This window comes from Dromaius novaehollandiae, chromosome 17 (genome assembly GCF_036370855.1).
Source record: "Dromaius novaehollandiae isolate bDroNov1 chromosome 17, bDroNov1.hap1, whole genome shotgun sequence".
Lineage (NCBI taxonomy): Eukaryota > Metazoa > Chordata > Aves > Casuariiformes > Dromaiidae > Dromaius > Dromaius novaehollandiae.
In genome coordinates, this window is record NC_088114.1 from 3,305,286 (window position 1) to 3,323,586 (window position 18,301).

Here is an 18,301-nt window from a genome sequence, read left to right on the forward strand (position 1 = left end):
TGCTAATAGTTGTATTGTTAAGAGTACTTTAAAGTACTGGAACTGTTAAAGCTTTATAATTAGGAGGAAAGCAAGCTTACCGTATAAGGATATTTGTATATGAGCATGTTAAATATACAAGGCAATGCCTAAGCGTGAGCACATGACATCCTCTCCAGGACGGGGTCTGTACTGCAGACAGTTTACTTAGAGATGCTCCTGTCCTGCCCTCTTCTTGCCCCCCCCCCCCCCCCCAAAAAAAAAAAAAAAAAGTAAAAGCAACACTACAGTCGAGGTTCCAAATGTATATTGCTGGCATCTTTGAATTTTCGTTTATCCCTGAAGGAGTTACTCAGGCCAGGGCGCTACTCCAGCTTCCTGCCGCTGGCGGCCGAGCTCTGCTGCCCCCCATTTTGGGGCAGGTTGTCCTGCTCGGACTGCAGCTCCCGGCGTGCAGCGCGCCGCCCGCAGGGAAGACTACATCTCCCAGGGTGCAAGGCGCCCCGAAGCAGGCCGCCGCGGCGGCTGGCGGCGGCCAGTGCTTGCTGGGAGTTGTGGTCCTCCGGCTCCGCACCGGGGACGAGGGCCCGCCCGCCGCGAGCGGCGGCTCCTTCTACCCTTTGCCCGCTCGGCGGCTCCCCCCTCCGCGCCAAGCCCCTCCCTTCCTGCCGCAGCTCAAGATGGCGGCTGAGGTGGATTTCGGGGACCGCGAGCTCTTCGAGCAGCTCGAGGAGGAGGACGGGCCGCCGCCGCCGCCTCACCTCCGCTTCGAGGAGGAGGAGGAGGAGGGACCAGAGGGCGCCCTGGCGGAGCTGCGCGAGCGGCTGCGGGACTGCGAAGAGACGGTGCGGCGGCTCCGGGCGGAGAATATCCTGACGGGAGCGGCAGGGCCTGCTGCGGGGAGGGAGGCGCGGGGCGGGGGGCTGCGCTGCCGCTGCCGCCGGTTCCCTTCCGGGCCAGCCTTGGCGCTTGCTCACCGGCGGCCGCTTCCGCCGGGGCCCTCCGGCCTGAGGGGCTGCGGCCCTTCCCGCCGCCCCGGCGAGGCTGGGCTCAGCCTGCGGGGGGCCAGGCCCGGCGGCCGGTGCGAGCCGAGCTTGGCTCGCTGCGCCCGCTGCCTCCTCCTCCCTCTGGCTTCTGCTTCCGCGCTTAGGAGGAAGTTTTTTCCCGAAGTTTTTCGGTGTTTATTTTTGCCTCTGTTAGCAAAGGGGGTGGTTGGGCTCTTGGGTTTTGGGATAAGTGACTCTTAAAACGCATAATGCTGGACGCCCCTCTTTTGACTATTATCTCTTTTGTGATGATTATAGATATTTTAAAAATAAAATGCTTAGTCTTGCAGTTCAGCCATAGCACGTGTAATGAGTTACTGTTTGGATTGTCACGGCTAGTCCTTTTTTCAGCTATTTTCTTGTATTTTTTTTTTTATTGAATTTCTGCAGCAATGGGTCGGTTTGTGAGTGATTCCTTATGCAGTGAAATGGAAAAGCCTGAAAAGCTCATGTGTTATTCTGTGGAATTCTTGTTAGGTGTGGGGTTTTCTGTGTGTTACCTGTGTAACTGATTGAGGGCTGTGTATGTGCGCGTTCTGAAGAAAGCAGTGTTCCTTAACAAGGAGTTAACATCAAGAACTTAAAAGGAAACTGAATATTCTGACTCGTCCTAGGTATGTTAATGCTGAATTAAAAGCACTTTGTATGACTTGTGTATATTTAAAATAGAACTTCTTTGGAAAATAGATAGTAGTTGCCTGAGCTCACTGTGTCTTTTGCAACATTCCCTTGTAGAAAGATTGTGTCTGCTCCCCTTCCCCTAGATAGAATAAACTTTTAAAAGAACAGAACTTGCATTGGCCAAGCTTTCCTCTCTGTGCTCTTTGGAGTAGAGCCTCTTCGTTGTGATAAAATGGATAGGGATGATTTACAGTAAAGCTAGTATAGTAACTGTTGTCTGTATCTCTGTTCTTCTAGTGGAATTTCAGTGGACAGCTCCAAATATGATGGGCCTCTGTTACAGATTTTATTTATGAACAATGTCATTTCAAAGTAAGTGCTTTCTCTTGCCAAGCAAAAGCATTTCTGACAGGAAATTGGACTGTTTTTTTGTTTGTTTGGATATGTTAGTATTTACCTGAACTGCATGTATGCTATTCAATAACATAAACTTGTTAAACTTTGATTGTGTATATTTAATTCAACAAAATCTAGTATCTTCGATTCCATTTCAGTAATCTATTTTTCCTCAAATGTACTTACACTAATCAAACTGTCTGCAGGTACAGCATGAGTTCATCATTAGCTCATATTCAATTTTAAAAAGTATTTGAGAAAACATTGTTTAAGTACATAAGGTAGTACTGCAGGATGTATCTTCATTCTCTAATCAGTCTCAAAATCAACCAGAGCTAGCAAAACAAGAGATGCTTGGATGTTGCCTTCTACATTAATGCAGTTGGCTGTGCTGATCCTTTAGTTTAAGTTTCAGCTATCCTTTAGTTTAAATTTCAGCTCTGCTGGTGGTGGTATATTTTGCAGGACTTGTGGAAACTGTATCTGAAGGCATAGTTTTGTGATTAGTGTAAGTTGACACTACTGCCAGACATTGCAAAGTCTTGTTCCTCTTTCCTTCGTTTGCTAGCTTAGTACCGATCTAGTAGTACGGGGATTCATGGAGGAGAGATGTTTTAATCAGATTGACTTCTTGCCCAGAATAAGCACCTCTGCTTTTGTGTGATGGTGCTCACAGGGGAAGAAGGATAAGAATCAGCAATGTGGCAGGAGGTCTGCTGCTTTCAGTAGCAATATTTTTTATTTTATCATGAAACAAAGTGGGACTTCCAGGAACTTGGAATCCAGGTAGCAATTTAAATTTCCGGAGTGTTATAACTGAACACAGTAAATTAAATTGCCCCTGCTTTTGAGTCTTTTTTTTTTTGTTTTTTAACCATAGTAATAGTAAGAATGCTTTCTAATAGCTGGCAGCATTTGTAGTGTTGAGGGGTGGGAAGAGGATGAGAGAGAAGTAGAGTTCACTGTCCCTTTTCTAAATTCTCAAGAAACAGTAAGTGGTAGATACTTAATAAAAAGAAATCTGGCATATGTTTCAGTCTTGCTAATTTTGTTGTTACAAGCACTGTAAATCTTAATGTTCTTTGTAGTTATATTTTTGTTAGATAACATTCTTTAACTTCTTTCTGAAATAGCCATTACTGGCTTTTTGCTGTCTGAGTATATGATAACGAACTGATTGGGGGTTCAGGGGTGCTGTGGGGTTTTTTTTTTTTTTTTGGTGTTTCTTTTAAGAACACTTGAACTCATGCTCACAAGTTTTCCTAACCAAGAATGGACTGGTTGAACCAAGAAATGTGAAATACTGTAAAATTACAACAGTAAGAAGTAGCAGGAAGATCTCTTGATGCTAACTTTTGAGCCTCCTAGCCTCTCCCAGCAACCCTTTCTTCCTAACGGTCTTTTTTTTTTTTTTTTTTTTTGCTTGATCTAATATACAAGTCCTATTGCTTAGAACGTTTACATTTCTCTTGGAAGATTATTTCACAGTCCATCTTGTGAATTATGAAATGTTCATAGATCAAAGCATTAGGTTCAACATCATGAAAAAAGTTCTTCCATCCATAACTTGCACAGATTTCTTCATCTCTGTATATTTCTTGACTCTGTTACAGGCAATATCATCAAGAAATTGAAGATTTTGTTTTTAATTTAGTTCAGAAATATGAAGAGCAACAGAAATCTGAAATAGAAAAAACCCACTTCAACGTTAAGCCACAGGTACTTTAAAACTGTGGTTGTGATTAGGAACTGCTTCTCTTGCATCTTTATGGGGGTGGTATTGGAATATAAATAAACACTGCTAAATAGCTGACTTCCAACTTAATTGCAAATCATCTATCGAATGAATGTTGTAAAACTATTTCTTCCAAAAATAGAGAAGGACTAAGACAATGAAGATATCTTTTCTGCCCTTCTAAATGATTCTTTAAAATTGTTCCTATTGAAATCTGTGTAAAACCAAAGCGAATGAGTTGATTTAAATAATCAAGAAAATACCCTAACATACAAACTTGCGTATCCTCTTCTGCTATCCTCTTTGGCCTAACTTTGAGTCTATAGAAGAACATAGGTGAACAACAGAATACTGAAATTTCCACTTTCTTCTTAGTTTAGAATTTGGAATTTAATTTGTATGTTCTTGTTTATGGTTTGCTTTGAATAATAAGGCAGAATGACATACTTCTTCATCTTTCTCTTCAGCTTTTGAGTTAAGAATAAAGATGTTCTTATGTAGCTTGTTTCTCATTATCAAAAGAAAAAGATTAGAAATGAGCCGTGTCATAATTTGAACTGTACAAAGCATTATTATTAACATGGCTATCTCATTCTACTATTAAGCTAATGTGTATTTGGTCATGGAAAAAGTAGAAGCTGTACTCCATGTTCTGTGACTCTTACATACTTTAGTAATTTAGGAGTTATGCTACTCTTCTGTTTACAGTTTTTTTCATTATTTATTTGCACTTCTGCTTTTCATGTCAGCCCTCCAGTATTCTTTTGGAAGAGGACTCTAAAGCAGCAAGCTCGAATTCTGTTAAAAAAATGAAGGAAGCCTTCAGTGTAAGTTTTAGCTATATACTCTTCAATGGTAGGTCTAACTCTCCACTCTTTGTTTTCAGTGTAGAGTGCTATTAAAGTGAGATCTCATTGCTAAATTTCATTTACCAATGTAATAACAGTCCAGTTCAGTATGTTTTGGCCACATCATTAGAAAAATGCTGATTTGTACAGAAGTGGGCATGTATTATTTGAAAATGGTTGCAGAATGGGGGAAAATTTCTGGAAGTATATTAAGCATTGTAAATTTCTAAAAATGTTACCAGATAATCTGACCTAAATACTGACACGTTTCTGACAATTTTCTGACTTTTTTTCTACAGGTTGTAGGAAGTGTTCTGTATTTTACCAATTTTTGTCTTGATAAACTGGGACAGCCTATATTAAATGAGAATCCACAGCTGACAGAAGGATGGGAAATACCTAAGTATCCTGTTTGCTAATACAAGGGTTTTTTCTGTTTATTAACTCCAAAGAATGCTAGTGGGTAGGGTTGAACTCAGATTCTATTCAGTAAAGCTTACATTTTTATCTAAGCCGTATCAGATATTATAGATGAAAAATTTTAATGAATAATTAATATGACGTTTTTATTCAAAACATATAAATATTTTGATGTGATTGGCTCACTGGTTTTTAGAAGACTGTTATGCTTGGAAAGAGTAAATACTGCATCCCTGTAGATTCATCTTTTGAATCTTGGAATTGCTTGGGTCAGTCTGTGATCAGATTTTGAATAACAACTCATTCCAGATATGCCTTTATAAGATCCGTTGTTTGAGAGAAGAAAAGGACTTGGCAAACTCAAATACTCTCTGAGGTGATTTAGCCAAATTTGGGAGCCAAGGGGAAAAATCTCATAACAAAACTTAATTATGGAATGCTCTTAATTTACATCCTGTTAATTTACATTTTAATTTACAAAGTTGGCTCTTTGCTGTTTCTTAAAGCCAGTATTTGAGAGGTAGAAGTGAGGGAAGTGTTGGAGAAAGTATTTTTTAATATTGTAGTTCTCAATGACAGAAAGAAATTGGACAAGAAATTGCTCAGTTTTCTCAAGTAATCTTATCTCTCCAATTTCCCAACATTGCTTCTGCCTCAGAAAGAGTCAGGGGAAAAAAAACTGTTTTGCATTTCATTTCTGCAATAGCTAGTGATAAAAGTCAGTCCCTAGTGTTAAAGTGTGATGAAGATCTAAATTTATGAGCTGGCTAACCTGGGTTTTCTTGTGCCTGCCTTTGACTGTGTATGCGCTGTGCTATAACTTTACATTTCGAAAGCTGCCTCTGTTGTAGTGTATTAAGTAAATTCTGCTCTTCAAATGGTATTTGTGCCCTCTCCCAACTTCTAAATAAAGGAATTGGATGTCTAATGGGGGAATTTCTCCTAAAATGCAAAGTTTAGCATGGCTAAACTTTCGTATCTATCACCTTAGCTTTATAATTGTTCTTCAGATATGCTTATTGCACCTTTCTTTAGAGCTCCCATATATGGCGTTGAGCCTAAAATAGCCGTTACTAATGAATTAAATGGTGTATCAGGTACCATGGCTCTAAGTGACTGAAGTACTGCACTCAATGTGTCAGTTTGACTAGGGTCTGACAAATGCTTTTCTTTTTAAAAGCAACGGTTAGATTCTGGACACTGCCATGCTTTTGAACTCTGCTGAACCTTTTAGCCTTTTCCAAGTCGGTTCCCTTGGGACCCTCTTCTCTCCTTGTAGGTTTCTATCTGAGTAGGCAGAACAATGGACACATAGTCAAAAAACAAAAACAAGTAATGTGATATGCCCTGGCTTTGCCTACTTTGAGAAGGGAGTTATATTGTGGAAATTCTGCCAGAATATATTACTAATTTTTTGAGGTCTGTAGTACTCGTAAGACTGATAAGAGAGATATCACAATTATAAATGTGAAATTTCTGCCTATAAACAAGAGGGTTCCCGTCTAGCAAGTGGAAAGAAAGAAATGGAGTAGAAGGGAACTACATAAACCCATCTTAGCAAACAGTTTATAGTGGATTGTACTTCTCAAGTATAGACTTTATACTGAGGACCCATCTGTAACTTAATCAACAGAGTCAGTATTCTATTAAAAGCACTAGTTTTTTATTGATATTTTAAATGAGATTGAAATTTTGCTTCATCCAGTAGCAGTTCCTTATTGAAATCTAAAGATATCAGCAAGTTTTCAGCCAGATTCTCTCCCTAGATGGACAAGAAATACAAGTAAAACCAAAAAGGTTTGTATCCTTCTTGAATATAAAGTTTTGAGCTGAAAAGTTCAGATGTGCACTGTGATTATTCCCTAGTATACTAAACTCTTGAACATACTTGAGAAATGAGTTCAGATTACATAAACCAGTGCTTAGCTGCAGTGAGAGGGTTCTTGTGGTCCCTTGCCTTTCTTTAGAAAGGGCCTAAAATCAATGTGTAAGAAACGGTTTCTGAAGTTGTTTGTGCTCTGGTCTTCTGTTGCTTGTCTGTTTAACGATTTCTTTGTCATCCTTGCACTGGTATACTATCATGGTACTGTGTGTTTTGTAGAACAGCTCCTGTCTGACTTATTTTCTAGGCTCTTAAGATAGACTTGGAGTTGGGTTTATGGCTTTTACAAGGGGAAAAGTAAAATTAATAGAATTTCCCAGTGATAGCTTGTGTGGTCTTCATAGCACCAGAAGTCATTGATTTCAGATGCAGTGAAGGACATACAAGCTTTGGGGAAATTCAAAGACGAAGAGGCATGTTGAGTTAAACTTCTCTCTTTTGGGTGGAAATACTATAGTTTGAAGGAAAAGCAGATTTAACAGTCATGTTCATGATAATGAGATGGTGATAAAGTACTTGAATCACTGCAGAATATTTCTGTTTGAATTGCATGTAAACGTGAAGCAGAAGATGCACCTTGTTTTATGTAATTGGAGGCTTTAAGACTTGGGGGGGACTTATGCTGTTCATCTCCCTTTTGGTTCCCCTCCTAATTTAATAAAAATGAATATTCAGGAAAAAAAAAATCTTTCTCTAAAATCTTGTAAGAGATTGGGATTTCCCCCAATGTCAAACATGCTTGTTACCATGGCTTCAATTTACAAGGAAAATTAAACTCAAAGCCAACTGCAATTCCATTTGTAGTCAGAGTCGCTTCAAGGTTTTCAGTGTGCAGTTTCACAATATGTGTAATTTCTTCAGTCTGTGGACCAGAACCTCCCAATTCATACTCTCCTACTTGTTTCTGCTCGTAACTGATTCTAAGTATTGTAAAAACAATCAGACCTCTGATGATACAAGCATGAGAAGAGTAATAGAGATATTATGTCTGTAGTACAGTAATAAGATGAGGGTCCTTATCTGTACTCTAAAGTATTGTTTAACATCTCTTTACTGCCTTTTGACATAGCATAAGCTTTACGATACAGGTTTTGTTTGCATTGTCCTTGGTGCTATCTAAGCAAATCTTTCTATATTTAATCAAAAGCAGAAATCCTTCAGGGAATGCACTTCTATCTGCAGCATGATTTGATATAAGAAAAAGCTTTTGCACCATTAGGGCAGTCAAGTATAGGATCATATTGCCCAGGGAGGTTTTGCAGTCTCCATCCTTAGACATTTTCAAGGCCCAACTGGATCAAGCCCTGAGCAGCTGAGTCTGCTCTCATAGCTGACCCTGCTTTGAGTAGGGGATTGGATTAGAGATCTCCTGAGATCTAACCTGAATTATTCTGTGACTATTATATTCACTCTTAAAGGAATAACTTCTGCTCTATAGGATATAAAAACTCCATTTCTGTCTTGAAGTACTACTTTACCTCTATAATTATAGTTCTTTCTTTCCTTCCTCTCCACATGCAGTCACACATTCTTTTATTTTTTTACAGGACTGTGCATGGTTTTTTTACTCCATTCTTGTGTTCTCTTTAGGACCATCAAATAAAATTTTGTTGTTCTTTTTTCAAGATTTGTATGAAACAGTTAATTTCAGAAAAGCAGAAGACAGTATGTGAAATCAGCAAGCAGTGCTTAACACATTTTCTTTCTAAGACTAAAAATCCAACAAAATTTAAAAGAATTAATTGCATTTAACATTGCAAAATGTTTTTCAAACTTAATAATTTCTTGGGCATTTCTTAAACAGGCCAAAACCTCATTGTTTCAATTGCGGTTCTGAAGACCATCAAATGAAAGACTGTCCAAAGGTAAACTCTACATCAGTATTCAAAAGACTGCCTCTCTCCAAAAATGTTTCAGTGTAACTGCAACACTAAATAAATAACAATAAGATGCAGTGGTCAGGATCTACAAATAGTTATTAATGTCTGTTGATTAAATTAGACCTCTCCATACATGTAATATATACACTAACAGACTACATCAGCATGTAAATGAATTTCATAGCATAATGGTTTGAATATACACTTTTGCTTACCTAGGAACATTTTTCAGTTTGAACAGTCTTTCTTCCTGTTTTAGAGCTCTGCTAGCTCAAATGCAATTTTTTTTTCTTTTTCTTTTTTTTCTTTTTTTTTTTTTTTTTTTTGCTGTTTAACTTTCATTACAATTGTAATTACACCTTGGATGTGTGATAAAAGATTGAACAAGCTCGGGGCAAAGAGTACAAGTTTTATGTTGGGTGAAGGCGTGCATAAATTGTAAGTTGTTCAAAGTTAAACTTTCCAACTACGTTATCTTTAAGCCACGAAATGCTGCTCGGATAAGTGAGAAGAGAAAGGAGTATTTGGAAGCTTGTGGTGAAGCAAGCAATCAGAATTTTCAGCAGCGTTATCATGCAGAAGAAGTAGAAGAGAGATTTGGAAAATTTAAACCAGGAGTAATTAGGTATCTCTTTTTCCTTCCATTAAGTGTTGCACTGCTTTTCTGGAATAACTTTTCTACCTTTGGAATGCCAAATGTTGCTTTTTAGAGTTCTACAAGTCAATCTGCTAATCTTAACTATGGGTGTATTATGTTCAAATTTGTTTGCTGAATTTGTGTTTAATAAATTTCTCAGATATTTTTTCAAACCAAAATTCTCATGCCTAGCTTAATAGTCCATCCTTTTTCCATGACACTTTCTCTGAGGCAGGGGGATGGATTTTACTCTTTGGCTGCTACCGCAATGCTTTTCACAGGGAGAATTATAAATATATTAGGCTCCTGATAATTAAAGATGGATGCAAGATTCTGAGAATTTTAGGCTTTGAGACTTGCTCACTCTCTTCTCCTCTGTGTTCAAATTATATATTAAGAAAAATTCGTCATATAGCTGTGGCAGTCTGAACAAATCATCAGTAAATTTAAAATATTTAAACATATCTACACTTGTTGGCTAAACTGAAGTGTTACAAGTTGTCTTTAATATCTTTAGTTATTTCTGGGATTGACAAGATAAAGTTTCTAACAACCAACATCTTCTGTTGAGCTTTTAAAACTAAAATGTTTTTTACTTGGTAGTTTAAAATTCAACAAAATATTCATAACTTCCTTCCTCTGAAACTCAGTTACGGACTTAGTGGAGGACTTGTTGTTTTCTGTTTGTTTTCTTAACTTAGTGAAGAACTTCAAGATGCACTTGGTGTCACGGATAAGAGTCTTCCTCCATTTATATATCGCATGCGTCAGCTGGGTTATCCTCCAGGTTGGCTCAAAGAGGCTGAAATGGAGCACTCGGGCCTTGCACTTTATGATGGAAAAGGTAAGAAATGTGCAGTGGAAATGCAGTTCTCAGTATGCAGGCTGTTTACTTGCTGCATCCTATTTAGAAGGCAATAGCATACCTAGTTTGTAAACTTCCGTCTTCACAAAAGAGTGAGAATGTTGTAAATCAAATTTTCTGGTCTACAGTCATGTAAAAATACTCCCTTTTATCTAGGCCTTCTGTGACAACAGAACAACTCTTTCTATAATGACAGAATTGCAGGGATGAAGAGACTTTGTCCACGTGCTTTCATTTTTTTTTTTTTTTAATCAACAACTGATGATAGAACATGGAGTTATTGTGGATGGAACTGCGAAGACTTCCAAATAGTCTGCTGTCAGATTTCCTCACATTCCTTTTTATAATGAGTTTACAACTTTTCTTTGTTTTGTTTCATGAAAGAAGCCATAACACTTTCTAAAGTTCAGTAACTTACTCCTGTATAATAAGATTTCAAGATCAAACTAGGCAACATGAAGACCAGCGAGCAATTAATATATTTCTTGAAATCTAATTTGCTATGAAGTAGTTTACCAGCTTTTTACTAATAACCAACATTAATGCCACTTCTCTAGAATACGAAAACAGATCATGTTTTGTTACTAGCCATTGGAAAATTTTTCCCCTTACTATTTCAAAATTGGCTAACACTGTCCTTTATCAGTTGCTTTCCTGGTTCATGTTCCAAATGAAAACTCACTTGGTGCAGACCATCAGCAAAGTATAGAACTGATGTTTGTTCTGCAGATAGTTTTCTTCTCTGATTGCACCAGTTTTGGATGGGCCTTATTGGATGTTGGCCTTTCCAGTGTTGGAGGACAAGCCTGACTGTCCCATGGACAACAAGAAGACTGCAATTGCTTCCAGCTCTGTTAGGTCCATGCCAAGAGAAAACATGCGCTGTTGACACAGAGCAGAGCACAGTCCCGAAGCCAAATTCTGAGGCTTACTAACAGCAGATTTGGAATAGTAGTATTATGAATATCCAGTTAGGGTTCTGGGGAAGCTGCATGCATATATCTGATGGATTTGGTCACTGTTATTTCCTTGTGGTTTGGAAAGCTGTTTATCAATACTTACCTTCCAAAAATCAAAACTGTATTCTTAAAGCTGTGGATTTCTTCAGTAGCATTCTTAATTAGTATCCGTAATAATTATATTTTGTAATAGATGATGGTGAAACAGAAGATGAAGGATCCCATCAACCAAAACGTGTCACTTACGATGTCTCTAAGTTGATAAACTATCCAGGCTTTAATATGTCCACTCCAAGTGGGATCCCAGATGTAAGTGACTGTCCTCTGCTTTCTAAACAGCATATTGAGTAACATTAATTGCTTTTAGCCAAGTATAGCATCACATTCAGTGGCTGACATTTTTCTTCAGACAAGGGATCTTTTATGATCTTTGCTGCCAAACTTTATATTCAAGAGCAATTTAACATGCTGTCAGTAACAAGCTTCAGCATTGATGTTAATGCCTGTGCATTTAAAAATAACTTGTATGTTTTCTTTTGCAGCTTTCCATTTGCCAACTTAATGGCCTCCAAATTTGTTTTTTCGTTCAGAGTTCTTACTCAAAAGCTCTGTCCTTAGAGCTTTGTCACCATTTTTACTGAAAATTAATATATTGTTCAAAGTACACCTTCTTCTCTGAAAGTTTATTTCAGAGGGAAGTCTGTAGTCGTGTTACAAATGTTGAAGACTGGTAACTACAAAAGGGTTAACATGACATTCCATAAAGGTGACAATTTTTATTACTATTAGCCAGTCACAGTGCATCGCATCAGTTGGTTTTGTTTGTATGTTGAAATGGAGCACTTTGGTTTGCCAAGAATTCATATTTAAGGTCTATCTACTCTGATAAATGAGGCTTTTGATGAGAACTCTAATCTATCTTGGCTTGTTATCCCTTAGTCTTTCCCTTCCATTTTACTGCCATATTAGTCAAACGTATGCAACATCAGCCTTATTTCTCTTTTTTGCTGTAGGAATGGCAGATATTTGGTTCCATACCCATGCAGCCATCTCAACAGAAGGACGTTTTTGCTAACTACCTTTCTAACTTTCATGCGGTGAATATGTTTCAATGTTATTCGCATGCACGCGCACACAGACGCGCACACACACACACACAAAAGCTGTCTAAGGAAGCCTTTTAGTTAGTATACACAAGAGATCATCGCTGTCAATATCTTCATTTTTGCACAAGGGAATAGACTTTCTTATAGACACTACGAAGTGTGAAACTGATGCTTTTGTTAGTTTTATAGTAAACTCTCTTAACATGCTACTGCCTTTGCACTCTAGTGAACCAGGAAGGTAGTCTGTATCTTGGCCTATCTCTCCTAACAAAAAAGGAGTTTCATGTTTGGAACAAATTCCATTATTGCAGTTAACATGAGCAGATCATGATTATGCAATATTTTCTCAATAGTTTTGAATAAAGATAGCTTTAAACTTTTAGAGACTAAAAGAAGTCTGCTAAGTTCTAGACTTTCATAGTAAATGAAAAGATTACTTGCCATAGGCATGATTAACAGTAATCTTAGTATACTGACTTGAGAAGACGTGTGGTAGCTGAGTCCTCTAGTATTCTCAGACATTCTCTAATGTGACTCTAGCCTAGTTTTGTCTACTGTCAAATACTTCTAGTTAAGGACGGAAGATGTGTGTTCTGTACTTACCGTGTAGCGCTGTAGGGAATTAAATGGCAAATTCGAAACCTGCTGTGAAGGAATATGCAATACTTGTGATGATCTCACAAGATCTAGGTGTCCAGGTGGAAACTTGATCTTAATCCTGTGTTAGGCATGCAGACAGTCCTTTTCTTTACTACTTAAACAAAATTACAGTTCTGTTCAGTTGCATTAAATCTCTCAAATTTCAATGTCTAGTTTACAAACTGGGTCACCAAGTGATTGCTTAATTATGCAATTGCTTTAAAGATATTCTTGTAGCAAGAAATGTTACCTGGTTTAATTCTATGATTTAATTCTAATTTCTTTTGTCTTCCCGGGTAACTTCTCTTCAGTCAAGTACAAAATCAAGCAATAAAAGGGCTGCAACGCAGCCAAGCCCTCATCGTTCAAAGCGACCAAAAGAAGACAACTTGGAGGTACCAGCAGCTGATATGGACCTAGATTCTGGTATAGTTATTCTGCCCTTTCTTTTTTTTTTCTAGTTTCAATTTTTATTTTCAAAATAACTTACTCTGAATTGAAATGTCAGTGTTGATAGATAGAAACCAAAGTGTTAGTATCCAGTATTGGTACTTATGGTAACTACTAATATATACTAGCAGTGTCCTATTATAGTTGCATTTGGGCCTCTACAAAAAGCGTTCTCTGTTGCTGTGATTGTAATATCTTCCAATACCAAGCAGGAGATTTTTAGATCTGCTCAAAGTAATTGAAATGCTAGGTTTCCAATTCCAATCTCTTTACTTTAGGTGTATCCTAAAGATAGTTCTGTTATGAAGACTTCCAGGTCCTAAAATATTTTGATGAAATGGTGATTCACACCTACTTAAAAATAAGTCAAATTTAAGAGGATTTAGAATGTTGCTTCAATTTTAGAATAGCTGTTGAAGTTTCTGGCTTTTTGTTTGATTTCCTCTGAGGGAGGGTATGTCAGTGCATCTCAATATGGAAGGAGTTTGTTAAATACATTCAAGAGTATTTTTTTTTTCTTGAACGGCCATCAGCATTAAAATCCAAAAATAGTTTCAGTGGATGTTAAAACCTTCAAAAGGCTTGCTCCATATCAGTTAGAAACCAAGGCTGAGAAGACAAAAGTCTGCTAGTTAATCAGAGCATTGGTACTCTGAATCTTGCCCTGCACAGATTTCTGATTGTAATACATGCCTTTCATCTCTTTCTAGATTTGGAAGTGTCACAAAGATCTCAAACTCGTAACAGTTTTCAGTTCCAGCCTCCGTTGCCACCTGGTCCTCCATCGAGCTCAACTCCTCCTCCTTTACCACGAGGGACACCTCCGCTTACTCCACTAAATTCTACACCGCCTCAACCTCCAACACCCACTCCCCCTCCTCTTCCTAGGACTACTCCACCATTGACTCTTTCCAGTGATATTTCTCAGCCCAAAATTGTGGACTCGACCATGGATGAGGATACTCTGACTTTAGAAGAGCTAGAGGAACAGCAGCGATTAATTTGGGCAGCACTAGAGCAGGCAGAAAGCACGAACAGTGACTCTGATATTCCTGTTGATACACCTTTAACTGGAAACTCTGTTACATCATCACCATCTAGGAATGAAGTAGATCTTGTTGCAGAAGTAAGATCATCTGACAAGGTGGTTACAGTGGAAACTAAGTTTTCTGACATAAGTGCGCAGGTACCAGGAAATGAACATTCTGAAACTAGTCCTAATCCAGGGGATAGTTCACTTAATTTAAAGGAAAATCCTGATAATGCAGATTCTGAAGGCATGCTGGATAACACCACTGCTGCTCCCAGAGTTGAGGTTAGCAATGGAGGAAATACAGGTGTTAATCAACTGATCACAAGCACTGAATCATCTGCAAAAAACTCCAGTCCTATTCCTGACATGAGCAAGTTTGCTGCAGGAATAACACCATTTGAATTTGAAAATATGGCAGAATCAACAGGTGTTTATCTACGCATACGAAGTGTTTTAAAAAATTCCCCTAGAAACCAGCAAAAGAAAAAGCCCTCATCTTAGCTGGTCTTCCTTTGTTCCATTATGTCCAAATCCCTGCGCCCTTCTCTCTCCTCCTCCAATTTTACAAAGTTAGATAATCTTCTTCTGCCTTTGGTGGGAAGGAGAAACTCTGGAAAAATACAGGTCTTCTTGGAACTGCAGTCAGTGCAGGGCTTCCGTATTGACCAGAACCAATGCTGCCAGAAAATATACAGGAATTTCCCATTTCCTTCCACTAAGGAATAACAGGACTGTTGATTTGTTAAGAACAATTTACTTGCCAATACATGAAACTCGAAGAAGTTGTGGGTTGGTGTTCATTACTTTGGCTAAAATTTATATTGTCCTTGAGTTTCAGGTGGATTGGTGATTTTTTTTTAATCTGTTCTTTGTACAATAACCTATACTTTATACGTTTTGCTAATTATCCTGTAGATAACTTTAATATATTCAGAATGTTTTTAAAAAGGGTGAACATAAAGATTTCCCACATCTAAATCCTGGCAATTGGATGGAAGTAATGAGGGACTACCAGCATTATCTTCACCATTTCAAATATTTTTATAAATTATTTATGTGGGTCAGTTTTAAGTACCACTATATCTTTTGTAACATCCTCCTTCATGTAAACTTGCTGTACATACCTGTTCATTTTTGTGTACAGAGGTTTAATAAATGAGTTTTTATATAAAGATTTTTTTTAATTGGAGTCCTAAACCCTCAAAATGCTGATTTTTGGAAAAGAGCTGCTGAAGATAATTCGAAAAACAAGCTGATTAAAATGAGGATGAACAGAGTTGAATATTTTAGGAAAGGTTACAACTTGTGGTTTAAGTTTTTATGATCAAGAAGTTATTAAAATTATTTTAGCTACTTAAATAGAAAGCTGCCATATCATGCAGTTTTCATAATCTGGAGAATGTAGTCTTCTCAAAGGACAAACCTGGAAGTGTTACAATTCTGCTAATTGTTCTAACTTTTTTTTTTCTCCTCTTAATTCTCTCCATGAAGGACCTACTGGTGGAATGGCTGTCTATTATTTGCATTGCCAGCAGAGGGAGTACTAGATTGCCTTAACAGTATTCATTGGAGCCACTAAAGCATGTGTTTGTCCTGTGTAAGTGCAGGAAAAAAAGTCTTTCTAGCCAAGTGAGATGCGCAGTGAAGCAAAGTATTGTCAGGTATCTAAGAAAATACTTGAGGGGGACCCGTTCAAGGGTGTTTTTGGTAACAGCTTAAAAGACTGAACCTATTCTTTAGAAACCTCAGTTTTGTAGATAATAGGCATATATTTCCTTACATTCCTCATAATCTGTGGAATTGGTATACTCTGCTTTTGAACACTTAAAAACAACTTTTTTGTAGTTAAAGCATTTATATTTGTTTCTCTTTATTGTTCTAAACTTTCTGGGAAGGGAAAACCAAAATGATTCTTTTATATAAGAACTGCTCAAAAAAAGTTTGTTTGCAGCACGTACCAGTTCAGTTTATCTGGTCACACGTGGAAAGCGGTGGTCAGGATAAAGTGTTCATCAGAGGTACTAAAACAAATGTCTTTTTTATTTCATCCTTTTAAGGATAAATTAAGGGTATTGATTTTTGGAACAGGGATGGATAGTGAAATAGTACGTGGTTTCCATAAAGATCCTGTGCTTTCTCCATGCTTCCTCCCCCTAGAAGTTAAAAACTAGTAATCACAGTTTACATAACCCATTATGTGCTGTGTGCTGCATCATTCACACGTGGATGATAATGTGAGGCAAGACATGAGGTAATGATTTAAAGTGTACACACCTTTTGGGTGTGTTGAGGTAATCATGTTTTAAACATGAAGTTCTTTCTCCACACCCTAGAAGATCTTTTTTATAGCTCTTATGAAATGCTGTTTCTTTAGTAGAACATACAGCCTAAACTTTACAGGCATGCTTACATACTTCTGCTTTGCTTACACCCCAAGATTAAAATCGTCTATATATTATAAGCCTACTACCCTCTAACACTATACTTAGCTCTGTATGTTCACAAGAAATTCATAATAAATCACCTTCCTCTTAACTGAGCAGAACAGATGAGTCTTCTAACTTTCTACAAGTTCTCGGACTTGCTGATAACACAGTTATTAATTTTATTGCTTCCAAGATTTGTTTTAAATGTATTGGAATAAAATGAAGTCATTTCAGCAACCCAGGTTTTAATCTAATGCTAAATTCTAGTTTGAATATGCTTTATTGATTTATAAAGCTTTTAATTATAAGTTGTTCAGCAGCATTTTTTTTTATTGCTCTGACCACTCTTACAGTTGCTGCACGCAAACTACTTAGATGTGGATTTTTTTTTATTTTTTGAAAGAAATGTCTGCTGGTGTCTGAAGCAAATGTTATTGTTGGGGCTCAGGGAGGGCATGGAGAATGTTTTATATCCATTGGAATTTTTGGCCAGAGTGACTAGTTGTTCAAACTAGGAAATGTTTTTGTTCTCCATCTGTAATTTGATGCAATTGGTTGCCGACAGCCAATGCTGTCATACCTGCTTACACCCTCAAATTAAAATTCACACAATTTGGATAGTTTTGTTTTAACAATCTTGTTTTATAATGTATTGAAAGACTTTATGCTTTTGTAAATACTGAGTTGTCTGTGTGCTCAGAATTATTTTTTATATTGCTTTTCTGTTTTTTGCAAAACTGCACTGTTAGCAGATGATCCCTGTCTTACATGCATATACATTTGGGGGTATCATTTGATACCAGTACTCATTATTTTCTAATGAGATCAATATAATAAAAAAAGAAATAGATGGTACAAGTATTTCCCTATATAGTCAAAATTTGTATAACTAGTTGGTTACTGATTGGCAAAAGTGGGCTCTTCAGTAGACCACTAGAAGGGTACGAAGAAAATACTGAGCAGGAAGCTACTTGGAGCCAGTCTGTGGAAAGCATTGGGTGCTAGGCTTTGCCTGGAATTTGGGCTATCTAAATATGGTGTTCAGAGAATATCCTTCCATCCTGTCACAAGTTAGAGCATGAAGTACCTGTATCATACCGAGAACATCTTTCCACCATTTTTTCTTATTCCATCAACTTAAAGGAACTATCTGTGGATACTTAGTTACAAAACTGAAGCTGCTAGAATCCAAACTCTTTCTCTAGTGATCTGTATAAACCATATATCAAAACAAAACCTTTTCCCCCATTAGCCTAAAAATTTCTTTACTTCCCCTGTGCAAAACATAGCTGGAAGTAGAATACTCTTTCATTCACTGCTCTAGAGAATAGTTCTTCTTTTGCCTTTCATATTGTAAAGGAAAATTATAAAAGTTCCTA

At 37.6% G+C, this 18,301-nt stretch overlaps 2 protein-coding genes across 8 annotated transcripts in view; both read left to right on the forward strand.

Moving 5' to 3' along the window:
- The first annotated feature begins 603 nt into the window (after positions 1 to 603).
- On the forward strand, positions 604 to 17,542 carry ZCCHC8 (zinc finger CCHC-type containing 8). Of its 3 annotated transcripts, none has more exons than XM_026114505.2 (14): positions 604 to 846; positions 1,597 to 1,639; positions 1,944 to 2,018; positions 3,656 to 3,761; positions 4,527 to 4,604; positions 4,925 to 5,028; positions 6,777 to 6,842; positions 8,732 to 8,792; positions 9,290 to 9,432; positions 10,146 to 10,288; positions 11,462 to 11,577; positions 12,282 to 12,365; positions 13,325 to 13,439; positions 14,174 to 15,668. In XM_026114505.2, exons 1-14 carry the CDS (start codon positions 660 to 662, stop codon positions 14,995 to 14,997), a joined length of 2,145 nt encoding a protein of 714 aa, XP_025970290.2. In that variant the 5' UTR covers positions 604 to 659; the 3' UTR covers positions 14,998 to 15,668. The 3 variants fall into 3 exon arrangements, with proteins under 3 accessions (XP_025970290.2, XP_064378029.1, XP_025970291.1); XM_064521959.1 differs by having other exon boundaries at positions 710 to 824; positions 1,503 to 1,639; positions 14,174 to 17,542; XM_026114506.2 differs by lacking the exon at positions 604 to 846 and adding an exon at positions 933 to 1,156 and having other exon boundaries at positions 1,503 to 1,639; positions 14,174 to 17,542.
- The window catches only part of CLIP1 (CAP-Gly domain containing linker protein 1), an 87,309-nt gene continuing 85,014 nt past the window's right edge, over positions 16,007 to 18,301 (forward strand). For 4 of the 5 annotated variants that reach the window (XM_064521952.1, XM_064521957.1, XM_064521956.1 and 1 more), the window contains exon 1: positions 16,064 to 16,157. The gene's annotated coding sequence lies outside the window, so the exon portion shown is untranslated. Of the gene's footprint in view, positions 16,158 to 18,301 lie in introns of all 5 variants that reach the window. The other variant, XM_064521953.1, reaches the window with a different exon arrangement.